At 53.5% G+C, this 25,725-nt stretch overlaps 1 protein-coding gene across 1 annotated transcript; it reads left to right on the forward strand.

Moving 5' to 3' along the window:
• Positions 1-1,030: 1,030 nt before the first annotated feature.
• Positions 1,031-23,743, forward strand: Sema7a (semaphorin 7A (John Milton Hagen blood group)). Its single transcript, XM_027414942.2, has 14 exons — positions 1,031-1,263; positions 14,273-14,415; positions 14,911-14,952; positions 15,289-15,381; positions 15,586-15,673; positions 15,822-15,932; positions 16,488-16,627; positions 17,162-17,346; positions 18,142-18,250; positions 18,342-18,540; positions 21,077-21,204; positions 21,382-21,536; positions 21,693-21,754; positions 22,080-23,743. The coding sequence occupies exons 1-14, from the start codon at positions 1,086-1,088 to the stop codon at positions 22,439-22,441; spliced, it is 1,995 nt and encodes a 664-aa protein (XP_027270743.1). The 5' UTR covers positions 1,031-1,085; the 3' UTR covers positions 22,442-23,743.
• The last annotated feature ends 1,982 nt before the right edge of the window (positions 23,744-25,725 follow it).

The following is a 25,725-nucleotide window of genomic DNA, read 5'->3' on the forward strand; positions in this document are numbered from 1 at the left end:
GGTAAGAACCTGCTGAGCTGCATGGATTTCAGTCATGGCTCCCTGGGGTACAAGCAGAGAGAGTGGGGAGTCTGAACCATCTCTGTCCCAAGGAAGACGGGAGACTCTTACAAAAGGCAAAGTGGCTCTAAGACCATAAGCTAATGACAGTTCCCTGGGTTGTTAAGGTGACTGCAGAAGAACTGGGGCCTGGACGCTCTGTGGGAGCCACAACCGAGTCATCGGGTTGCCCTTAGTAGGTATCTGAGCCTTAGGCAGAGAAAGAGATCCCTTCAACTGGTCTGACCTTGCCCTGACTGTGAGTCTTGGGCATGCAAGATGTGCCCTCGCAATCTTCTTGGGGAAGGGGCCTTCCTAATTATATCCCCCTCAGCTCACATGGAAATGAGTTAGGATTTTCTGAGCATACACCAGCTGGCTGGGGGGAGGCAGCCCAGAAGGCTGCTGGCTGGGGAAGGGAGGAGAAAGGAGAGGGAGAGGAGGGAGCCAGGCCAAGATGAAAAATTCCCAGTGTTCTTTCAGGCAGAGCAATAGTGGGGCGTTGTGGGCACCCCGCACATCATCGACCTCCTCAGTCTCCTCCACAGAGGAAAGCATCTTGCTCCGGGTTGATAGGATCAGCAGAGAGCTGGGTCCCACTCGGGCAAGCCCATTCTCTGAGAATGGCTCTCCGACTGCAAACCATTTAGCTGGCTGCAGCCAGGTTGTCCCAATGTTACACTCATCCATGCGCTGAGAGGTCCTTACAGATTCCCTAGGCCTTTCCGTCCACTGGGGTGAGGGAAGTGGAACTGAAGCTCAGAGGAGGGATGGGGCCTGCTCTTCATGACAGATCACAAGTCTGTCTTCTTCACAGCTGGATTCTCCCGGTGGAGTTGCCTGAAAGCGGGTGGCGAAGGTTCTCCTAGCAGCGGACACCTCACAAGCTAGGGGCCACCGGCAAAGCTAGAAAAGGCTGCGAGGGGCGGGGGGGAGGGGTGGGGTGGGGTCAGGCTCTTGACTCCGCCTCCTGGCGCTAGGTTCTGCCTGCGGCCGGGCGCTGGCTCAGTCTCGGCTGCTTGCCGCTGTCGCTCCGGGGCTGCGGGATGACGCCTCCTCCTCCCGGACGTGCCGCCCCCAGCGCACCGCGCGCCCGCGTCCTCAGCCCGCCGGCTCGGTTCGGGCTCCCGCTGCGGCTGCGACTGCTGCTGCTGTTCTGGGTGGCCGCCGCCTCCGCCCAAGGCCACTCGAGGAGCGGACCCCGCATCTCCGCCGTCTGGAAAGGTAGGCGGCGCCGCACGGCCGGCGGGGCGCGGGATCGGACGCTGTGCGGGGAGGGTGCGGAGTGTGCGGCACCCAGAGAGAGTGCGTGTGCGCAGCTCTGCAGGTCTCGGGCTGGCCCCGAAGGGAGCGTGTGGGTCCGGGTGAGTGTATGTGAGTGTGCGTTCTGTCACGCTGGAGAGGGCTGGAGCGCTGCAGCGTGCGAGCGAGCGGCTGGGGCCCGGGCCCGGCTAAGTGGCGCTCCAAGTCCTACGGCAGCTCGGAGCCCGAGCCGCAGCGCTTGAGCGCCGTGGGGAGGTTGCGGGCCCCTGCCTCGCCGAGGCTCTCTTTGGCTTTCCCCCGCGGGGTCTACTATGCAGGACCCTTCCTTCCCCCGGCCACCTTCCTCACCCCGACCTCCTGCTTGCGATCTGCGGGCTCTGCTGGCACGCGGGGCTCAGGCTGGGTTGGTGAAGGGGGCGCGGACCCATTGCCGCCGCCGCTGCGCTCGGGCTGCGGGAACAAAGACCCCGCCGCCTGCCCCGCCCCCGCCCCGGCCCGGGGTGCGGGCCAGGCAAGGGGGTGGGCACCCTGCGGCGATCCGGGACAAGGTGCAGTGCTGGGGCTCGGGGCACCTGGGTGCTGTCTCCCTAATGCTGGGACCAGCCGCTCCCCACCTTGCCCGCACGTGGCAGTTGTCACCAGAAATTGGCGCTAGCACAAGGAGGGGGATAGTGCCCATTGGGTGGGGCGAGGCCATTGGGACCCCCCAAGCGGTATATCTGAGGAGGGGTGTGCAGCCTTAGGTTTGTGATGAATATGAGAACCTGGGGGACTGGAGTCTTCCCCTGGGGCATTTCAGTTTAGACCCCTGTACAGTGGGACAGAAAGCTGGCTAGGTTGGGGTTGGAGGCTTTCTGCCGCTAGGGACGGAGCTCCCCTCCCCTGCATTGCACACAAATGCCTCCCCGCCCCCAGGCAAACTCAGCTCTGTACCCAAATTTGGCGTCTCTGCAGCCCCTCCCATAGTGGTGACGGGAGATTCACACCGGGGGCTGGGGGTACTGGTCCTGTCTGTCCCTACTGGAACCCTTTGATGCCTTGGCAGTTTGTAGGGATTGCGGAAGTCTGAGCTTTATCTGGGGCAGGTATTCTTAGTAGGGGAGGGGGGGGAACCCACATAAAATGAGTGGCCCGAACTGCCGCAGCAGCTGAGAGAATGTTACTTGCCCAAGGTCACTGGGCAGTGTGGGCACTCAATGTGCAGGTGGGGGCTCTGATCTGATCCTGATCTGTCCTGGTCCAGGGTTAGGGAGAGGAGAAGGATTTAGATGGTTCTCCAACCATAAAAGAGGTAGTCTGGTCTCCAACTCGCCATCCAGCTGGAGATGTGCCGGGTAGAAGAGGAACAGCTTAGCTGGAGCTCTAGACCTCCCATTCATGGCGAACCCCCGCACACTTCACATTTGTACCCACTCCAGCCTCTTCTCCTCTGCCCTGCCAGCATTTTACCTTGTCTCTGTCCCCTTTGTGTCTTGGACAGCACAGTACATGAGTATTCCCAAGAAGACAAATGGTTATGTCTGAGTGTTCTGGAATCTCCCTCTATATCAAACTCCTTTCATTTGATTGTGCCTGTCCCCCCAAATCCCCCCTTGATCTCCCTACCACATACTTAATGCACACCCACTTGTTAGCACTTAATGCATACGCTTCTGTCCTGGCACTTAGTCCTTACTAACCCTGAGGCTATTTAAAGCTGCTTTCAACCCTCTTACCCACTTTTCCCAGCCCATCTCTCTGCCCAGCTTCCCTTGCTTGCACTTCACTGCTGTGACCACACTGATAAATGCACTATTGACCCCTTCTGGCTAGGATCCACCAGACACTCACCAATCTTGTCCAAGGACAGTCTGCAATCTCCTTCACAAGTGCCAGGTGCCCCACTGACCAGAGAGGCCCTGCCATTCACCTGCCCCCCACCCCCTAGGGCCACCAGCTGGTGATAGTGTGCCCGGCTGACAGCTGCCTCCTGCCTCCTATGGGGTAACACATGGCAGTCGGATAGTAGGGAGTTTGGATAGGGCCAACTTAGGCATGGAGAGAGGGAGACCCTTCCAGGCTTTACAAAAAGCCTAGGGCCCTGTCTACCGGAGGATGGGACAGGAGCCTTCAGAGATGACTAGACTAGGGGTGGTGGTAGCCCTATAGCCATTTCTCTATAAGACATAGATTTAGATTTTAGAGTCAAGCAGAATAGAGATTGGGATAGGTATAGAAATATCTTTATTTTCTTTCTTGGATCCCCCCCCCCAAGCCTTAAGGAAACATTAAAGCAGGGGACTCTTGAGAGTGTCCCAGACTGCAGTTGTTAAGAGAGTTGCTGCTTTAGCGACCAGCTGAAGGCCTGGTGCAGAACAGCTTGGACCAGGGGAAGGGTGTTCCATCACAGCCTGCTGGGTATCCTTGAGCTCTGCACCTGTGTTTGACCCCCAGAAGTTGCTGGAGCAGGAAGAGCTCTAGAGGTTGTCTCCATAGGGCATCACTAGCACATGAGTCAGTTAACAGTGTAAATGTGTGACTCTGATCTTCCTTCAAGCAGGGGGCAGGAGATGAATGGATGGCAGGTGAGGGTGTAGTGTGGTGGGAGGTTTGCATGCTTGTGTATGCTATGTATTCCTCTCTGCTCCACCAATAGTTGGAGGTGGAGAAGCCCATGGAGATCCTGACCCCCATGTCAGAGTGAGCTAGCCTGTCCACAGAAGGCAAACAGTCCAGTCTCCAGTATCTACCTGCCCAGCTGGTTCTTCCCCCTCTGGCCCAATTAAACAACAGGATGTTATTGTTGACTTGGGAGCTGTTGTATAGCCATTAAGGGGCCGCTCCCCAGGGTAGGGGGGTTGTTATCACCGCCTCCAGGGGATGAGGTCACAGCTGGGGCTCCCCAAGCATCAGCATTTCCAGTGGAAATCCCTGCCCCCTCAGGGACTTCGATGAGTTCATCACCTTCAAGGTGAACCCCCTGCAGAACTGGGGGGGGGCAATCCCCAAGAGGAAAGGGGGTTTCCTAAGTTGGAAGAGATGCTTGGTGATGTCCCCAGAAGCTCCCTGCCAAGTTCTGTGATGGATCTGTGCTGAACATTGAAGATTCTGAGAGCAGGTGTTGGGGTGGGCTGCAGATAGGTGGTGGCACAGACCCAAGTTGACTATGGCTGGCACCTTGGGTAGATATAGGTGGGAAGTCAGGAGCCTCGTTCTGGCCTAATTGTTCTGGCTTTATTTGCACCATGACTTTGGGTGCATCCTTGCCTTTTTCTGAGCCTCAGTTTCCTCAGATGTCCAAAGAAGTCAGAGCTGGTGTCTCCTTCACTGCTGGGCCATAATACCTCTAGATTCCTTTTTCTTTAGGACAAGGAGGGCGGAGCAGAGACTGCGGTGGCCCATTCAGGTCTTGGTGTTAAGTAACTAAAACGTGGGCAGTCAGGGGAAATCCTTGAGTCTTGTGTCCTTCTCTTTCCTGTCTGGGCTGAAAGTCAAGGGTCAGTTGCAGGGAATAGCCTGTTGGCTTATGCCTCAAGGGTGGACACACATTCAACAGGTTCTTTCTGAGTCTAGCTTTGTGTTTGTGATTCTAGGATTGGGTTTGAGGGCCCAGCAGGGAAATTAAATGAGTTGGTGTCCTTGTAGATGGGAAGACTGGGCAAATAAACCAGGACATACGCTGAAGGAATTTGACAGGACCTACAACAGAGGATGGGGCTGAGGGAGTCTGCTAGTCAGTGGGCTCTCTGGATGAAGTGGCAAAGCTGAGATGGTAGAGGCAGGAGTTGGCTGAATGAGGAAGGGCTATGAGAAGCACCTGTTTGACAGTGTTGAGTCAGCTTTGGCCAGGGGTCCAGCAAGGTCTCTCCTCTCTCCCTCTTCCTCTCACTGACCCTCTCCCTCTTTCCTTTTCTCCCTCTCCAGGCTCTCACAGTGTAGCTCTGGCTGGCCTGGAACTTGCTATGGTATAGTCCAGGCTGGCCTTAGCTCACAGAAATCCACTTGTCTTTGCCTCCCGAGTACTGGAACTAAAGGCGTGTACATCACTATACTGGCTTCAGCAAGGTTTCTTGAAAGAGATGACATCTGAACTTGGGCACTTGTCATTGTTTGGGCAGCCTTCTGGAGAAAGATAGTGGCAGGCAAGCCTGTCCCAGGTCCTCAAGGAAAGTTGTGGTGGGGTCCAGGGACACTAAGACCTTCCCCACCAGCTCCTGATTATGAGGAGGGTTCTTCAGGTAGGAGACCACCATGTCCTTTCTCTGCATGCTCTCTATGGCAGAAGAAACACCCTTGTACCCAAGCCCTGTATTGTGGACAGGGCAGGTGTGATTCCTCTGAACAGAATCCCCTTTCAGGAACCCTGATTCCTTTTGAGAACAGATAGTTTTCTGGGTTGAAGATGAGCTTCTCTACAGGGAAACAGTAAGCTGCACACTTCTCTTTGAGGAGTATCAGGCCAGGTGGGCTGTGAGGCTCAGCCTGCAGGGGGCAGTCGTGAGAATGAATGACCCTAGAGTTTCCTGCTAGAGTCTCAGCTGACATGAGGCCGCCACCATCATTCTACACCCCTCATTGTGCCCCATTCAGGGTGGCTGTGTCATAAGAGACTGACCACACTTCTCAACCTCTCGCTAGCAGCTCCAAAAGGCTTCTGCTTTTCTTAGTTTCCTCTTTTGGCTACCCCAGAGGCCTGTCTCCTTTTTGGGGGATAGGAGAGATGGGCTCCTGATCTGCCCTGGCCTTGGAAGAAGGACTGGCTGCCGGATGTATTTGGCAGACAGGGAGAGAGGAGAAAGTAAAGGGCCACAGTCCAGGCTCTATAGAGACCAGAGGCTTCTATCTTCCTTAGCCAGCCTAGGTCCCAAGTTGCGGCGCTCCTACAAGGGAAGGTCCTCCAAGCCCTTTCCTCCAGCAGGCCTTCACCCTGGCCCCATTGTCTCACGTGTAGATTGTATTCTGCCCTCTTCAAGGTCCTCTGTGACACCTAGAACACAGCCACAGAGTTGCTGCTTCCCCAGAGCCCCGATGGTCACCCTATGGCCCTTCTCTCCTTCCTTCCCAGCACCCACTGCTGCCCCAGGGCATCTTCTCTGCAGCATACCTACCTCCTCCTCAATCCCCCTTGTCCTCCCTGTCCTTATTTCTCAGTTTCATTGAGGAACCTTCTGAGATGTCCTCAGCTTACCTAGCCTGACAGCATAGAGCTCAGGGTGTGAGAAAAGAAGTGTCAAGAGAGAAGCTGGGCCAACCACATCAGCCCCAGATGGGGAAACTAAAGCCCGGGGATGCCAGAACCAGCTTAAGGTCTCAGGCAAAATAGGCAGAACTGGAGTCAGGGCTGTGTTTTCTGCTCCCAGCTTACTGGTGTCCCTTCCCAGTGTCCCTTCTACTTTCATGCTTTTCTGGGTCGAGGGCTTCGAAAGCCTGTTACCTCCTTGGCCAGTTTAACTGAGCCCAGAGACTTTCTGTTCACATCCACCAAGACCACACTCAGTATACCCTCAGATTTGGACTCCGCTCCATGTACCTCATGTCTGGCCTTTGCTGAGCAGAGCTTGGGTCTCAGGGGGCAGGTTGCTCTGTGTCATGGCTCAGGCTAATCTGGGTTTAACCGCCACAACAGCCTGGAGATTAGGCTGATCCTGCAGGGCCTCCTGTACCCCTGCTTCTAATCAAGACCCTGGGCTTTGGGCCAGCATCCTGGGGACCCTCCCTGTAGAGGGCAGCCAGCCCTTGACCCCTGCCTGCACCTGGATTCAGCTCCTGGGAGAAGGAAAGCAAAAAGGAGCCCTGCACTTGCCCCCAGGGAGCTGTTAGTGACTAAGGGGTAGGGCTCATGCCTGTAATGGAAAAGGGGCCCCTGGGAAGTCAGGAGTACACAGCCAAGACTGTGATGGGAGGTTGGTATGGGTGATACAATCAGGGAAAGGGGAAGGAAAGAGCCAGGCCAGAGCAAGGGGTGGGGACACGGCTAGGTATAGCTGCTTTTCTGGCTCAGCCTACCCAATAAGGTCACCATGATAAGCACTGCACACCATAGATGGCTAAAATGTCTACTCCTCTGAAGAGTGGCAGGAGGCTGCCCCTTCCTACCAGCCCTGGCAATGGATGATGGGCCCTTCTTCACAGTACCCCACACTTAAGGTGAAATCCCACCAGACACAGTGTGATCTAGAAGGGTGTATGCCAAACGGTGGATGGAGCTCAGTCAGGGAGTATGGGGCAGAGCGATGAGGGCTAGAGCCGTCTGGAACACTTACTGGAGACAGGGGATTTGGGCTACATGTTCAAGGACAGGTGAGATCCACGTGCTGCATAGAAAGGACAAGGGCAGTGAGCCGTAGTGGAGATGCTCAGAGATAGGTGAGCCCTGACTGCCCTGCTTTGGGGCATTGGGCCCTGCTGGGATGGGCAACTGGGAGTTGTGGTGAGTTCCTGAGCTTAGAGCCGGGGCGGAGAAGAGTGCTGACCATCTGGGAACCTGGTGGGTATAGAATAGAAAAGCACTGGTGTGCACACCCAGCCCCAAAGTTTCCTATTAGAGACAGAGATCCCAGCAGGTTTACTTCCCAATTAGTCACACTGGCTAGCATTTAGGGTGACAGTGACACACTGTGCCCAATATTCCTGCTCCACCTGCACCCACATACTCATGGTCACTCATAACACTTGTCAACGTGTCACAAGTTGAGAGGTTAGGAGTTTGATGGCAAGTAGCTTTTGCCTGGGATCTAGCCTCCCTCGGCTTTGGTCTTCTGGGCTGTATAGAAGGGGCTGCCCCAGAAGTCCCTGAGAGTCTGTCCCTGGAGTGCAGCAGGATAAGCACAGTTCAAGAGTTAGTCTGGAATGAGTGTCAGGCTCTGCTCAACGGTGTACCCAGCTGTGTGATTCTGGATAAGTTGCTTAGCTTCTTCTCTGTGCCTCATACCCCTTATCTGTGAAATAGAGGTAATAAGAGACTTGCTGAGTTAATAGATCTAGAAATCACTTAGGGTAGCACCTGGCAGATGGACAGTGTTTCTGAAGCACTGGGCTTAGGGTTAGCCTTACGCACCATTGCCATCCTCTTCCCTCTACTCCTTCTGCAGCATCCCTGGTTTCTCCTGGAATGCATTTCTGGCACCCCAGACCCTGCCAGTTCTTAACGGGCTGTGCTGGCTGGCTGGCTGCCTTCACACTGTGTCCCCTGCTGGTCCAGGCTAAAGCTGAGGCGGGGAACCTTCTGTTTCACCACAGTCTTCCACTTGTCTCCTTTTCTGCTGGCCTGAGGTATCTGTCTTCTGCCCTTTTGCCACCCCTGCCCTGGCTCTGGACCCAAGAGCAGGCTCTCTACTTTTGCCCACTCTCTGCTTTGAAGTAGCCATCAGCTGACCTTTAGGGCTTTGGGAACCTGCTGGGCCAAAGAATGGGTAGGAATTAGACAGAGTATGGCATTGGTTCTGGGCTTCCTGCCTTTCCTAGGATTGAGCTCAGAGCCCCTCTTCACTCTAGCTGGGCTCTGTGACTGCCTTCCATCTCCACCTGAGCCCCTTGACTCCTGCTCAGTTCAGCTGCCTCAAAATGTGTTTCTCATCAGAACTTTGTCCCAGCTACTTTGTCCAGCAGTCATGCCCTCTGATCCTATCTATGGTCACAGTGATATATAAAAGTGGTCCCAGCCCTTGGTGGTTTGGGAAGGGCCTTAGTTTTCCTCTCTGTAGAATGGGATGCAGACCTTTGTCTTTGCAGGGTGGTGGGGATTTGTTGGGCTAGCCAGTGGAGGCAGATGAAGATGTTGCTTTTACTGTCTCTCTACTTTCAGAAAGCTGCATCTGACACCTTCAGCACACCTAGACTCATATTTTTCCCAAACGACGCATGAGCTTAATGTTGACTGTTTTGTGTTTGTTCCTGGAATTATGATGGGTCATAAAACCCAGGCTGTAACAAACCAGTAACTTCCATCCCCACCGGCCACAGAAGGTGACACTGAACTCAGGAAGGCCCTGCCACGGCTCAAACCACAACCAGCTGCCTAGATGCCAAAGAGGGTGGGAGGTTTCTTAGAGCCAAGCCTGAACCAACACCTGAGACATCCTCCCCTCCCACCCACGGCTGACCTTGGCAGTGGGTGTAAGCTGTGGCCCATACAGCTTGCTGATAATAAGGGTGGATGTCTCATTCCTCCACGAGGGTGACTACCACATTAGGCCTTGCCACCTGTGTTGGTACAGTACTTGTCTGGCAGCTGTCAGAACCCAGCCCTGCACAGGTGTTACCAGGACCCTGATAGTAGCCGTAATCTGCTCTTAGCACCAGGCGCTCTTCTTTCCTGGCCATTAGAGGCAGAGCCAATGAAACATCTGTCTCTGTGTTTCTGCCACCAGTGGGAGGGTTTCTCTTCACCATCCTGCTCAGCACCCACACTTCCATTTGTCATGCCTTTGGGTTACTAAAGGCCCTTGGGAGATCAGGGCCCTACCTGGGAGTTAGTTGGTGATTCCCTTCATTTGTCTGTGCCTGCTGAATGGGGGTGGGTGGGACTAGGAAGAGGGTGATACAGAGAAATGGGAGGTTGAGCAGTTTTTTGTTGTTGTTTTCACAGCAGTCTCTCAAGTCCTGAGTGTGGTTCTAGAGAGATGTGATGGCATGATGGGTACCCAAGTCTGTGAGCCTCCATTGGGTGTTTGCCCTTGGGCCAGTGGCACAGCCTCCCCTGCCTCTGAGCCTCCTAGCTTGGTGACTGTTTGGATACCTTCTCCATGTATATAGTGTGAGATTCCAAAGGGCAGAGAGACTGCAGGTTAGCTCCTGAGCACCACAGGGCTCGTCATTCTTTTCTCTGCTGGTGCGTGGTCAGGCAAGGTTGTGAGGGGGCAAATGGGACACAAGTGTGGGAGGAGGTCCCTGCCAGATATGCCTGAGTCTCCAGAATGTGGTTGGTCAGGCTCCTGCTCCTTCTCCTTGGTGACTTGACTCAGGCATTCCTTACTGGGATGCCCACATTCTTGCCATTCTCTGCCCACTTTCCAAGGGCTTTTGGAGGTTAGCATTCAAGGCCAATGGGTTCAATGGGTCAGGAACCAGCCCTTGTTGTTCCTTTTGTGGGCAGTAGCCCTCATTCCACCCTTCCCAGCCTCCCTCCCTCTTTCACAAGCATCCAGGCTACGAGGAATGACAGGACCAGATGGCAACAGCATCCAGAGTGAATGAGAGGAGGGCAGATCCTTCATTAGGCAGGCATGCTTTGAGAAAACCAATCGTTTTCCCAAAGAAAACATCCCTACTTCTTACAGTCAGTGAGCTGTTGGGACAGTGATGGGAAAGTGGCTCCCCAAAAGAATCAAGCCTGATTCCCACCCCCCACCAACAGAATCAAGGCTTCATGGGCACCCTGGCAGGGGTGCTGTGTCTATATGGGGCCACTTCCCCCAGTCCATCTTCCCAACACTTACATTTGGTTAGAACTGGGGCTAGGCTTTGTGAACCCTATACTGTGAGGGAGCAGGGACTCCTCGGGGAACCATGGAGTCCAGCTAGGTTGGGACGCCTGGGAATGTTCTTGCTCTGCTCAGGACAGCCAGGATTGGCTCTGAATCATATGGGGTGTGCCTAGCCTTCCTTGAGGCCATGTCCTCTCTGTGTGCCCCTAGCCCCCTCCCCTGCCTGAACCCCTGGTTATTCTGGGAGCTTTTAGCTACCACTTAGTCAGCCACTAATGCGTCAGGCCGGGGAGTGAGGGGGGAGACACGGTGCCAGACGGTGCTCCTTTTAGACACACGGGATGGAAAGGAAGCAGGGGGAGCCAGGAGGTGGGAGGTGGGGGATGCCAGAGGATGGGAGACATTCCCACTCCTGGCCCTGCTCCTTGGTAGCAGGCAGTAAGGGAGGCTGATGGGTAGTGGGTCAGTGTGTCCTTGGCTTAGCTGGGCCTAGCTGGGCCTCCCTTGCCCCACCACTGAGACCTAACCTGGATTTTTCTTTCATTAGTTCTCTATCAGGTGGCAGTGGGTGGCCTCTGTCCTCTGTACCTACCACACAGTCAGCTTCCCCATCTTGGTTCTCACTGTTTCCTCTGCGTGCGTATCCCTTCCCAATTCCTGGCCAGTCTAGTTTTTATCTGTCTTTCCATATCTTTGGATTCATAAGACAGCAAAAAGAAAGTGTTTAAGGATGTAAACACTGAGCCTAGCCCTTTTAAAGGTAGACTCCAGCTTGCTCAGCCCTTGACTAGACAGGGCCTTGAATCTGTCCCTGCCCCTGGCCCAGCTTTCTCTGAGGTGATCCTGGCCACGAGGACATACTGCTGCCTTCACTTCCAGGCAGCCCTCCTGCCCATAGCCCCCAGCCCCCGCTCCTGCTGACCTGAACAAAGCTTTCTTTCATGTATTCATGGAGCTGCTGCTCTGACACTTCCTGGGTACAATCAGGCCCTTTGAGGGCCTCGGGCAGTGCCGGAGCCCGGGCTGGGGCCGGGTGGAGAATGGGCCAAGGTCTTGTCCTAGGGCTGAGCTGGTGCCATCCTCTTCCTCCCCCAGTCCATAACACATCGCCAGGCACAGATCTGGGGGGCGGGTCGGGAACTGGAGAGTCATGGGCGGGCTGGTGAGAGTTGTGGGAGAGTTTAGGAGCTCCTGTTTGTTCTGCATAATGGGGCCAGTAGTCCCTGTCTTCCCCCACACTGACCTTGCCAGGGTTTGAGTGGAACAGGCTTGCAGATTAGCGGAGTGCTACATCTACTAGGCTGCTGACACTCTCCTCTGCCTTTAGTAGCGTCAGTGTCTTTTGGGAGCAGCCCTGAGCTCACTCCTGGGACCATGTGCTTAGTGGACTTTGTGGTGTGGGTGCTTCATATCTACACTTCTGAGAAGAGCCAGGCACCCACCCCCCTTGGACTTTGTCCTTGATGCCTCCACACTCAGGCCTGAATCTTTTTCAGTACTGCGCTTCGACAGCCCTGCTACCTCCAAGACAAAGGCTCCATCCATGGTCTCTTTTGGTGCCTTTTTCTGCTTGAGTTGACTTGTACATTAGCCTTGCCTGCCTTTCTCGGAGGCCTGAGAGTGTGACCTTGATCTGGGTGCTTAGAGCTAAGGAAACTGGTGGAAGTGGCTAACATGGCCTGTGAGTGTTTCTTTTCCTTGGCTTTGGGGCTGTGGGTTTCAGTAGCCCAACATCCCCAGGTGCAGACATGGACCTTTCCCCTGCCTCCTAGACTGGATGTTCAGGAAGTAGAAGGGAAGGTGTGCTGCCTGGGGCCTGCTGCTCAGGTTGCTGCTTAGGCTATGGGTGAAAGGAGAGCGGAGAGTCAGAGAGACCAAGTGTCTGACAGCTGCTGACCCCAACTTTACAGTTTTATCCCAGCTGGAAGAAAGCTTGAGGACAGTGCCCAGCCACCATTAAGCACCTCTGTCCAGACAGCATCACAGAGCTGGACTCGCAGCCCCTGCCCTGCACATCTGGAGCTGATAAGAGGCAGCTTTGGGGTCTAGGGCATAAGAGTTAGGGTGTCTGACCCCACCCCCACCTCATTCCTGCCCACATTGCTGTATCAGGCTGTTTGTGTCGTGCCCCAGGAGAGCCAGGCCAGTCAGGGCAGCGGACTCAGCACTTCACTCTGTAGCCAGCCTGGCTCACATCTCCAGGAATGTTCTTGAGAACTGATACTGTCTGGATGAACCAATCTGCCCTGCTTGCTGGTGTGACCTTGGGCCAGGCTTGTCCCCCAGGGGCCCTCTGCTTCCTCCTCTAAACAGTGAGCAAGGGCAGAGCAGAGAGGCAGAATTTGAATCCCTTGGCTGTGGAGAAGTGTGCATTCAGGAAAGGGAGTGAAGGAAAGGGTGCAATGCTGTATGCTCTTGCCATTCCTTGCCCCGGATGGATTCGGGATCACTAGGAATGACTTAAGTGGCAGCAAGGAGGATTTAGAACAGACTTTTAGGGCAGGTTTGTTTTTTCTTGGACTGGGTCATGTCCTGTTTGGGTGATACTGCCAAATTATCTGTCCCAAAGTTTGCAGCAGCTGACAAAACAGTGGTTAGACCAGATTCCGGGGTGAGGCCCAGGCTAATCAGAGGTGAGGGGACCGAGGCTATGGTTGAGTGCCCAGGGCATAGCCATAGGCCATCCCATCCCTGTAATTTAGTCCTGCAATCAGGACAACCTCAACAATGACCCTAGAGATAGACAGCTTCTCTCTGGAGGTGGTGGCTGCAGACAGTTTCTTTTTTGGGCAACACTGCCCTGGTCAGCCCTTCTGCTGAAAGACATAGTCTGTGTTTTTTGGAGGTCCCCTATCCCAGAGTTGCTGGAACAGAGAGCTGATTCTGAGCCCCAGAAGGAGCTGGCATCTGGGTGGATGAAACCAGGCTAGAGGTTATCTTGGGAGACAGAGAGGAGTGTTGGTTTAGGGCCTGCTAGGCACCTGCTTTCATGTGTTCTTGGGCTGTCTGTTCTTGACCTGTTTTCCCAACTGTATAATGGGAAGGAATGGATGTTAGATGAAATGGTGTCCACTAAGGGCCTGGGGTAAAGCAGGAGAGGTTGAAGACAACTTCTCAGAGGAAGATTGGAGTTGTTAATAAAATGGTTGCCTGGGAACTCAAACTCTTAACTGGAGCTTAGAGGCCCTGCTGTACACTTCTGGTGAGACTGAGTGAGATGGACCAGACTGTAGATCCCCTCACAGTACAGAGCTGATGGTCCTTCCCACACCTGCCCAACCCTTCAGGAATATGTGTATGTTTGGGTCTGTTCTCCCTGGAATCCCTAAAATGCTCCTTGCTCTGAGAAAACACACATTGTGGGGCGACCATGGCTTTGGGTGTGGGCGGGTGGTTTCTGGAGCCCACCAGGGCATTTTTTTACTTCTCAGGCTCACCTAAACCAGACCTTGTCTCTGAGCATTGGTGCCCTGCACTTGGAGCATTAGTTAGCCAGCGGGTCTGTATGCCCCTGGAAGCTCAAGGGTCCTTTTGTTCAGGGTGTTTCTCTCCTTCATGCTGCACAGGGCAGGACCATGTGGACTTTGGCCAGCCTGAGCCACACACCGTGCTTTTCCATGAGCCGGGCAGCGTCTCTGTGTGGGTGGGTGGACGTGGCAAGGTCTACCTCTTCAACTTCCCCGAGGGCAAGAACGCCTCCATGCGCACGGTGAGCTTGGGCCTCCTCTGCCCTCCCCTTCCCTTTCCTCATCCCTGACTTCTGGTCCTGGTGAGGGCCCTTAGGGAGTATGAAGGAGCTGGCACATCTTTCTACCCACCCCCTCCCCACCTCACACACGGCTCCTGGGGGAGGCTTCCACCGGTAGTCCACGTTGGACTAGAGAGTCAGGCTATGAGGAGAAAAACTGGGAGCTAACACACATGGCCAGACAGGTAGTGCTGATGGGTGAAGCCAGGCAGAGAAACTGGATTCCAGAACCCATAGCCTGCCTTTTGCAATTGCTAGGCTCTGCTCCTGGTATCAGACAAAGAGCCTATGTGACCTTGGGAAATCTGCTTACCCTCTCCAAGTCTCAGTTACTTCCATGGAAGATGAGAATAATAGTCTCATCCAGGGCTTGTCCTATGAATGTGTGGACAGCATTTCAGGGACATCTCAATCTCATCCCTCGAAGAGGGACTGATGCTTCTCCCCCTCCTTCAGGTGAACATTGGCTCCACAAAGGGGTCCTGCCAGAACAAACAGGTGAGTGCAGGGGTGGGAGGGAAGACCATGGAAAAGGGCAAGCCCCTTGGGAAGAGAAAGAAAATTCTGAGAGTTGGAGGGAGGGAGGGAACATGGCTTTGCCCTATTTTCTCCAGACTTACAGGGTTAGGGGAGTTTGGGCCGGTCTTAGGGCCCCTGCTCAGAGGGGGAGACATGAGCCCCTGACATGGGCCCTGTTCACACGGGATAGAATCAGCTGTCCTGGGTGGCTTCTATCAGCGCTTTTGGATGTCTGCTTCTAAGACTGAGGGTCTTAGTGTCTGCTGGGCCTGCCACGAGCCTCCCGCCCTCCTAACAGTCTCCTTCCCCACACAGGACTGTGAGAACTATATCACTCTTCTAGAGAGGAGGGGTAATAGGCTGCTGGTCTGTGGCACCAATGCCCGGAAGCCCAGCTGCTGGAACTTGGTGAGAACCCTTCCCATGTGCCTGCGCAGCTCTCATTTCCTGGGTGGGCTTCAGCCCCTCATGGCCAGACAGATGGGGGATTCTGAGACTGGCATTATCCTGAACAGAATCTCTGGGAAAATAGGCTCCTGGTTGGAAAATTGGCCCTTGTAGGGTGCACTGGCTGGTGGTCATATGGCCATCTGCACCTCTGATCTTCTCCAGGTGAATGACAGTGTGGTAGTGTCACTTGGTGAGATGAAAGGCTATGCCCCCTTCAGCCCGGATGAGAACTCCCTGGTTCTGTTTGAAGGTAGGAACAGCACTGCTGCAGGGATCCTGGGAGGGTGCTGATGCACCAGGCTCGGGAAAGGGGGGTCAGCCCCTTGTTCAGTGGCCCGAGCCTAGGGAAGGACTTACAGAAGCCGTTGTTCTTACCCACATGTTGTCCTACACTCCAGGGGATGAAGTGTACTCTACCATCCGGAAGCAGGAATACAACGGGAAGATCCCTCGGTTCCGCCGCATCCGGGGCGAGAGCGAGCTGTATACAAGTGATACTGTCATGCAGAGTGAGTCAATTGGACTGAGGGTGGACCAAGGGATGCGAATGTCCAGGATGTCAGATAGTATCTGGATGTATCCCAGGCGGGCTCCCTGAAAGGCACAGACCTGAACAGCCAGCACTGAGGAGTTTGAGTTGTGGGCGAGGGGGAATCACAGAAAAGGGTGTGCAGGCGAGACGGATCTGAATTACTCTGGGAACAAACACAGAGGAAGCTCTGACCTAGCACGAGGCTCACAGAGCCAAAGTTCATCTTTCTCCTGAGCCCATGTGGGGCAGACGGCCTCATCTTCCTCATTAAGGCTCTGTTGATTAGGCAGAAGTGACATGGGCACCCCAGGGGCTTTCCTGAAGTCCCCAGGCATGAAGTCATTGCTCCTGGGCCCATGACATCTTTGTAGAAGAGGACATAACAGGTGTGGGGTATTGCTTTAGAGTCAAGGGCCCCTGGGGCCTTAAGTGCTGTTATGAGTTCATAGATATTTGGGAGAGGTGTGCAAGGTTGAATGGGTACCCCACACAAGTTTCTAGCCTCATACCCTGTCACCCATGCCCTTGGCAGACCCACAGTTCATCAAGGCCACCATTGTACACCAAGACCAAGCCTATGATGATAAGATCTACTACTTCTTCCGGGAAGACAATCCTGACAAGAACCCAGAGGCCCCTCTCAATGTTTCCCGAGTGGCCCAGTTGTGCAGGGTGAGCCAGATATGTGAGGGCTGGCTGGGTGAGTGAGAATGTGTCTGTATATTTACAATATGAGTGCGTGCGTGCGTGCGTGCGTGCGTGTATGTGTGTGTTCATGTAACTGTGGCCAGTGTGTGTGCACAGGCTTCCATGTGCCTGTAAATAGATGTGGTTTAGCATCTGTGCATATTGGATGTACAAACATGTGAGTACATAAGTACCTGTGTGTTTACCTGTATTGTGTTTGTGTAAATTTGCTATATTGCATGTTTGCGTACAACTGTGCATAAGTGAAAGTAGCAGATGTGTGTGATCTTGTCTGCCTCCGGGGACCAAGAATGTTTATCTGCAGGGCTCCAGTGTGGGTCTTGGCCCACCAGGTTGGAGCCTACCTGAAAGCTGGCCTAAGTTTCCACAGATATCAGCCCCTGGTAACCTGCCCTGCTCCTTAGAAGCCTGGATGCTGACATACCTGGCAGCAGGCGTCTCTGGTGTGTCAAGCAGCCCAGGCAGGTGCTGAGGAGCTTCTGCTTTTTGCCCTTCTAGGGGGACCAGGGTGGTGAGAGTTCATTGTCTGTCTCCAAGTGGAACACCTTCCTGAAAGCCATGCTGGTGTGCAGTGACGCAGCCACCAACAGGAACTTCAATCGGCTACAGGATGTCTTCCTGCTCCCTGACCCCAGTGGTCAGTGGAGAGACACCAGGGTCTATGGTGTCTTCTCCAACCCCTGGTGAGGAATAGTTAATGACATTAACAGAGACTGCGGGTGTAAGGCTTGAGCTGTTACTACGTGTGTGTGGTGGTGGCGGTGGTGGTGGCAGCAGTGGATAATGTGATGTGTGTCCTGTTGTATTTTTGACACACACATGGTGTGTGACCCTAGGCTCTATGCACATTCCTGCCTATGTGTCCTGCCAAGTGTGTGCCCAAAGCCTGGGAAAGGCTGAGCGGCCTCTCCTGGGGTGCTGGGTGCGATCACACTTGCTCAAACACTGCCTGATAATTCACACTCTTTAATCACTTTCATTGATTGAAAACAAAGCAGACAAGTGTTAGGGTGGAAAAAGGACCCTACTCTGGCTCCTGTGTAGATGGAGCTGCACTCATCCTGGTCAGGACATGGAGATCTGGGCTCCTGAGGCTTCAGCACCCTGCAGCCTGTGACTGGAGGGCCCAGAGAATGATTCAGCCCATGGGGGGGGGGCCCGGGGGTTCTGCTTTCTTTAAGTCAAGTGGAACAGGTGGCCTCTGAACTCAGTGATGCTGTAACAGAACCCAAGATTGTGGTTTTAGATTGCATTGGAGAGAACTTGGTTGAGCTTCCCTCCCTCTTTTTGTTCCTCCCCTGTTTCAGCTTTGCTTGATATGCTGGGCACTGGGCTCTCTGCTTCAGTAATAATCCAGGCTTACAGAGCTTGGAGGCAGAGGGCTGTGGTTGTGCCCTGTCTGGCATGGGGCTGACCAGGGCAAGTGGAGGTGGGTGTATCCTGGGCCCCCTACTAAGGTGGTTTGTATATCCTTGCAGGAACTACTCAGCTGTTTGTGTATATTCACTTGGTGACATTGACAGAGTCTTCCGTACCTCTTCACTCAAGGGCTACCACATGGGCCTTCCCAACCCTCGACCTGGCATGGTGAGCTGCTGACCAACCATGGTCCAGACCCCAGCCCTTCCTGGTCTCACCTCCCAGTCAACTACTAACCTACTTCTTTTCTCTTTCCCAGTGCCTCCCAAAAAAGCAACCCATACCCACAGAAACCTTCCAGGTAGCTGATAGTCACCCAGAGGTATCACAGAGGGTGGAGCCCATGGGGCCACTGAAGACACCATTGTTCCACTCTAAGTACCATTACCAGAAAGTGGTCGTCCATCGCATGCAAGCCAGCAATGGAGAGACCTTTCATGTCCTTTACCTAACAACAGGTGATGGGCTATTCCAGAACTTTCTGATTTACTTTGCAAAAATAGATGTGAACCATTCTGTTATGGTGCATGCCTTTAATCTCACTATTCAAGAGGCAGAGGTAGGCAGATCTCAGTGAGTTCAAGGCCACCTTGGTTTACATAGTAAGTTTCAGACCAACCAAGGCTATATAGTAAGACCCTGTTTCAGAAAACAAAACAAAGCAAACGAAATATATGGAAGGTATAAAGAACCCCTGTAGGTAATATTTGGTTGGGCATTTAGGTGTAGACAGAAAATTGAGTGGATAGAGCTATTAGGGGTCAGTGTGTGGAGCTGTGGATGCTTGGGCAGAGAGGGGGAGCTTCCTGGAGGAGGTGAGGCAGAGGGAAAACGGAGATCATCCTGAGTTGAGAGAACATGCACTAGAGCTCAAGACAGAAATGGGGTGAACGAGCAAAGCCAGGTGCAGCTTTGGTCCAGGTGCAGACGTCTCTCAGTGGAGAAGGCGCCTTGCAGAATAAGGACCATGGCTTCCATTAGACTTTGGGGCTATGCAGGTGACAGGAAGCATTTGAAAAGTTGGTAAGACACAAAGAATTTGATGCCATGTCAAGAAGGAGTTGCAGATGGCAAAGCCTCACAGAGGCCTGAGACAGTGACTCCCCTTTCTTTCCTGGAGGGGCCTCCCTAGGGGAGGCTGAGTGAATGCCCTAGAGATGCTCCTTTGTTCTAGAAAGCCTTTATATACCCTGAGTATAGTTAGTATCTACCTCTTCATCTCAGGTCTTGGTCAAAGAGGGGGTGGTATCCTGGAAATAGCCTTGGAGACCATTGTGGGCCCGGCCACGAGCCTTCCTGGATACAAGAAAGGACCCTGTACTTCTCGGGCCATTCATCAGGACCCAGGCCCCATCCCTCAATTGTTCATATTCCTTCAAGTGGCTTCCTGTTGCTGCTTCACTTTGGGGCTTCCTTGGTCATGTTGGCCTGGTTGAAAGCTAGAGTCCTGGGGTCATTGTTTGGCACCTGGAAAATCTCAAGGAGAGGAATTTCCCACAGGACATTGGGACAAAGGAAAGGAGGTCAACAGTGCAGGATGGGAAGGTTGGATTTAGGCCCAGAGAACTCTGCTACTCCCTTCCTACGTGCCTGGGCTGCAAGCATACTTAGGGAGTAGAGGGAGTCTTATCTTCCCTGTGGCCCATGGGAGAGACACCAGTTTAGAGCCTGCAGCACTTAGAAATATTGGGGCCAGATAAAAATAAAAAAGAATTCTCTAGGTCCTCAACAGAGACTGGAAACTCCCACAATGGGGACCAACTGTTTGTCTGCTTGTCAATATATATCTATGTCTGTGTGTATCTGTGTCTGTGTGTCTGGGGTGAGGACCGGAGCTGTGTTGGGGGTTTATCAGGTCCAAGTAGTGTATGGCCACATCTCAAAGCCTGCCAGTTGAAACACTGAGCCTAGAGGAACTGTCTCAGGTAGGCATCATCTGACTGCTTTTTTGGGGCAGATAATGCCCTGGGAAATGGGGATAGAAGGAGAAAAGGAAGAGGCTATTCTAGAAACTGGGACAGCAGTTGAGGTGGGACTAGGAGGACCAGGCTCAGGATACCCGTTAGTCCCCAACAGGTGCCAATGGAGAGAGAGCTGGTCTAGCAGACAGTCTGGCTGTGTGACCTTGGGAGCCCTCATATGGAATCCAAGGTTCTTTTCAGATCTAAGATTTAACAGAAATTAAAATATCCCTTAAGACTACGTGCAACGGGAATCCTGGATTGGCTTCGGGAACAAAAGAAGGACATCAGTGGAAAAACCCAAGAAACCCAAATGAAGTCTTTAGTTGAGTGACTAGGAGCACACTGGTGTCAATTGCTTAGTTGTGACAAATTCACTCTGGTTATGTAAGATTTTCAGCTGGGGAAACTGGGAGATGGCTAGGCAAGGACTCTATACTATCACTGCAACTTTTCTGAAAATCTAAAATTATTCCTAAAATAAACAATTAAAGTTAATATATCCCCTAGGTACTTTGGAGGCAGGCAAGTTGTAAGAAAAAAAAAAAAAGCCAGAGGTGTAGTTCTGACCCATCTGGGTTTCATTTTGTTCCCTGCTGTTCACCATCTGTTTGACCTTGAGCAATTGCATAGCTTTTCTACATCTCCTTCCCTTATCTGCAAAATAAGGGAGATAACGCCTACCTCAAAGGGCAGAGGAGGGAAGAGGTAACCAAGGTAATGTGAGGTGCCAATCCTGGCTTGTTTTTAATTTTGCAGTCTCCAATAAGCCTTTGGCATATTGGGGGCACTCACTGAGGAGATGGCCTTTTAGGATCAGCCTTGGAAACTTCCAGGCTGCCTTTGGGCTCTATGTTCCTTGTCACTCATCTGTCCTCACCCCACCCTACCACAGTTCTGTGACACTTACCTGAGCCATGATGCCTTCACCCTCCCCACCAGTGTCTTTTTTCTGGCAGCTCAGCTTTGATAAGGCTGTCTGGGTGAGGTGGGCTTCTGTCTGTTGACCCACTCCTCTGCTCACTACCCATAGACAGGGGCACCATTCATAAGGTGGTGGAATCAGGAGACCAGGAACACAGCTTTGTCTTCAACATCATGGAGATCCAGCCCTTCCACCGTGCAGCTGCCATCCAGGCCATATCATTGGATGCTGACCGGGTAAGCTAGCCCACCCTACTCTGTACCCTTGGTACCACCCAGACAGCTGGCAGGGGAGAGGGTTACTCTCTTTGCAGTTTGTCCTTTCAGGGACCTCCAAGGCAGCAGGGTCTCTTTTCTAAAGTTTGAGAACTCAGAGGAGGGCTCTGGCCTGACCCTGCCTTGCTCTCTTTCCAGCGGAAGCTATATGTGAGCTCCCAGTGGGAAGTGAGCCAGGTACCCCTGGATATGTGTGAGGTCTACAGCGGGGGCTGCCATGGCTGCCTCATGTCCCGAGATCCCTACTGCGGCTGGGACCAGGACCACTGCGTGTCTATCTACAGTTCCCAACGGTACATTGAACAAATCCCTTTGCCCCAAAGAAAGGCATACCTGGGAATGGGGAGGCATTGAAGGGCACAGGAGGATCATTCTGGGGTCACATGAGGATAAGTGGGGTGCTGCACTGCAGCCTCCAGTCTGCTGACGTTTGCTCCTCCTACTTCTAGGTCAGTGCTGCAGTCTATTAACCCAGCTGAGCCACACAAAGAATGTCCCAACCCTAAACCAGGTATCTCATCTAATTCTTCCCTTGGGCCCCAGGCTGATGAGGAAGCACAGCTGTGCCTCAGTTACCTTGATCTGTAAAAGGCATGGCCTTGACCTGAGGCCCCAGGACTATCATATCCTGCTGAGGGAACTCCGGTGATACAGGAGAGTTACAGAGGGGTGGGGATATGGGAGGATGCAAGAAAAAGACTAAAAGTCGGGATTCACCCCTCTCCACCAAGTTCCTTTAGAATAGAAGCCTTGCTCTAGAAGCCTTATCTGCAGAACTGAGAGGTTCCCAAGGTGCCCTTGAGCCCTCTTCATCCCTATGTCCCCTGCTTCCACAGATGATGCTCCACTGCAGAAAGTTTCCCTGGCCCGAAACTCTCGATACTACCTTACCTGCCCCATGGAGTCCCGCCATGCCACCTACTTATGGCGCCACGAGGAGAATGTGGAACAGAGCTGTGAGCCAGGACACCAAAGCCCTAGCTGCATCCTTTTCATTGAGAACCTCACAGCTCGTCAGTATGGTCACTACCGCTGCGAGGCCCAAGAGGGCTCCTACCTCCGTGAGGCCCAGCACTGGGAGCTGTTGCCTGAGGACAGAGCCCTTGCCGAACAGCTAATGGGTCGTGCTAGAGCCATGGCGGCCTCCTTCTGGTTGGGAATCCTGCCCACACTCATACTTGGTCTGCTGGTTCACTAGGGCTTCTAGGAGCTTGGTGTACCCCAGGCTTCTGTAGCCCAGGAGTACTAGAAAAATGTCACACTCACAGCCGGCCGGCCCGGGAGCTCCTTGTCCACTGATTCTTCCAGGGGTACTAAATAATCCAGTGGGGGACAAAGGGCCTGGAGATGTCCAGCCGCAGGCGGCTGCTGGGGCCCAGATGGGGTAGGGACAGTGAGGGACTGCAAAATGAAGGCACCGACTGTGAAGCTGGGCCATCAGTGACCCAAGACTTTATCTTCTCCAGAATATTTTTCAAAATCTCCTCACACTTGACTTCAGGCAGTGATGCATCTGGCCTGAGAGCCCAACAGCCTGGCAGTGGGCTTTGGGAAGGAAGCTGGGACCCTATTTCTGGACCTTGGGGCTGAAGGCCCGAGTCCTTTGGGACCACTGTGCCCACCTGCTTCCTTCCCTGCCCCACTGCTGGGTAGCCAGTGTTCCTGCAGACCCAGGCTGCTCCTCTGCACCTCCCTCACAGCCTGGGTCCCACCGGACAGCGCCTTGCATGTTTATTGAAGGATGTTTGCTTTCCGGACGGAAGGACGGAAAAAGCTCTATTTTTATGTTAGGCTTATTTCATGTATAGCTACTTCTGACTGCATCTGTATGAAATACCAAAACTACATGCTGGGGGGCGGGTAGAGGGAGGGCTTGGGAAGGGGGGGTGGGGGCTGATCCCAGGCTGGGGCTCCCTGGGATGGGATCGGAGTCCAGGGACAGGCATGGGTTTGAAGAGAGTGGCATGAGCTGGCTCTGCCCTGAGAGCCCAGTCTGAGGGCATGAGCCTCCGGTATGGGGTGGTTATGGGAGGGGTGGGTGAGGGAGACAGGGGAGAGCGAAGAAGAAAACTGAGCCCTAGGTAGATTTGCCGTGGTCATTTTGAAGGAGGAGCCGGGTCCACAGGGGGAGGTTCCAGGACTCTGCCCTTGGCATTGGGGGTTGGGGGGCAGGGGGAGACTCCTCCCTTCCCTTCAGCCCCCTTCCCCAGGGGCTGTGCTTCCATGCTCCTAGCCTCCCACCTTCAGCTCAGGACATGTCCTAACTTAGGCTAAACTGTGAAAATTCCCGTGGAGATGGCCCAGGCCGAGCTCTCCAAGTGGGCCTCCCTGCCCCCAGTCCATGGATTTCAGCAGAGAGCTGACCCTTCTCCAGCTGTGTCTGGGGCGGGGCCTGGGGCCGGGGGCCTTCAGCTTCCGTCCCTTATCTCTTCTCAATGCACTTTAATAATGTAACATATTACTAATAAACAAGCTATTTATTTAACTGTGCCTGCTCCCTGTCTTCCATGCCAGTGGTGCTAAGTGGGGCTGGCCTTCTGTTTGTCCCTTGGTACCTCCTGTCTGTGTGAACATCCCTGTCTCAGATTTCCCTAGTGATTCTGCTGTCAGGCAGACTCAGAGGACCTCGGATAGCGAGGGGCAGAAATGGGGGGTGTGAACTTGCAACTATGCAGCAAACCTTGAGCCTACGGCCCTTCCTTCCCATAGCTCCAACTCCTTACCTTCCGAGTTTCCACTTCTAGTAGAAACTACCAGGCCTCCCTATCTTCAAGGGGCCGTTTGAGAGATGAAACTGACCCCTTAGGATATTATAGAAGGTTGTGTGCAAGGGGCTGTTGGTGTCAGGATAGGACCAAAGAATGGTTGTTTGCTCTTAGTTAGGAAGAGAGGGGACTGCTTGCCACTCTGTCTCTGTCTTGAGCATCCCTTGTTAGAGAGAGCGCGGACTGGAGCAGAGACAGGTGAGAAATGGGAGGGGATGAGGAGACTGCTTGGTGGATGGAGGTCAGGACTAAGGACAGTGACTATGGGATGAATGTGGGGATAATACCTGGCAGCTCAGAACAGAGCCCGGATGTTCCTCTAATGACCTTCCTTAGGGTTTTCTGTGCCCCGTTAAAAATTATTTTACCCGGGTGGTGGTGGCACACGCCTTTAATATCAGCACTCTGGAGGCAGAGGCAGGTGGGTTTCTGAATTGGAGGCCAGCCTGATCTACAAAGCAAGTCAGCCAGAACTGTTACACAGAGAAACCCTGTTTTGAAAAACAACATGCCGGGTGTTGGTGGCACACACCTTTAATCCCAGCAGTCGGGAGGCAGAGGCAGGTGGATCTCTGTGAGTTCGTGGCCAGCCTAGTCTACAGAGTGAGTACCAGGACAGCCTCCAAAGCCACACAGGAAAAACCCTGTCTGGAAACCACCCTCCCCCCCCCAAAAAAAAAAGAAAGAAAAGAAAGAAAAAAGAAAAAGACAGCAAACCTCCGCCACACACGCACAACCCCCTCTCCCCCACACAATCCCTCCCACACACAAGATTTATGTGCATGGGTGTTTCACTGCATATATGCCTGTGTACCACGTGCATGCCTGGTGCCTGCAGAGACCAGAAAGAGGGTGGAGTTATACTGGATAGTGGATGGTAATGAGCCACCATGTGAGTGTTGGGAATTGAACCTGGGTCCTTGAAGAGCCCACATTGCTTTTGACCACCGAGCCATCTCTTCAGCCCTCTCTGCCCCATTTTGTTCCTGTTTCTTTACCCATTGGGGGCAGGGGAAGGTCTTTTGGAGTTTCTCAGGGGCTTTTCTGTTCGAGTAGTTACTGCTGGAGAGGGGTGTACAGCCAATTTGGGACAGTTTTTGTGAATCAGCCAAGCTCCTAGTGAGCTATGGGAGACTCCCTCACCACAGCATTTTCTGTCTGTGTGGGCCAGCCCACGGATGATGATCATCCCAATTTTTCTTCCCCAACCCAGTCTTCCCAGGGTGGCCAAAGTGGTTGGGATGATGGGGTTCTGGGTCTCTGAGGATTACAGATCTTGTGGGAGCAGAGTCCTCGGCTGATGGTGCCTGTTGGGGTCTGAGAAGACTTCTGCCTTCCAGAGCCTCAGAGGGTTCAGTCCCAGTCTATTTGTTCTCCAGTTTATAGCAGCAGCAGTAGCGGCAGTGGCAGCACTTCACAGCCTTCTCAGGAAGACCTCAGGTGAAGCTTGGCCTCCAAGTGGGCAGAGCAACTAATGAGGAATACGGAGTTTAATCCTGACTACTCTGGGCAACGGGTGACCTCTAGGGTGGTCCCTGCCTTCTCGGTACCCCAACCGCTTTCCTCTTCCCTTTGGAAGTGCTCAAGTACCCTGATGTACCTATGGGAGGGACCTAAGTGACTGAGCATACTCCATTGTCTCCACAAAGGAGAGGTTCAGCCAGGCAAGACGCCTTGTGCATCCAGGCATGAAATGAGCCCATGTAGACCCCATGTA

Source organism: Cricetulus griseus, chromosome 4 (genome assembly GCF_003668045.3).
Source record: "Cricetulus griseus strain 17A/GY chromosome 4, alternate assembly CriGri-PICRH-1.0, whole genome shotgun sequence".
NCBI classification, from domain to species: Eukaryota; Metazoa; Chordata; class Mammalia; order Rodentia; family Cricetidae; genus Cricetulus; species Cricetulus griseus.

What these genes read in the sequence shown, in the direction of transcription:
- Sema7a (XM_027414942.2), top strand. Translation starts at nt 1,086, where the DNA reads ATGACGCCTCCTCCTCCCGGACGTGCCGCCCCCAGCGCACCGCGCGCC. An exon ending in GGTCCTGCCAGAACAAACAG is followed by an intron (nt 14,953 to 15,288) that starts GTGAGTGCAGGG and finishes TTCCCCACACAG; the next exon opens with GACTGTGAGAACTATATCAC. An exon ending in AAGTGATACTGTCATGCAGA is followed by an intron (nt 15,933 to 16,487) that starts GTGAGTCAATTG and finishes TGCCCTTGGCAG; the next exon opens with ACCCACAGTTCATCAAGGCC.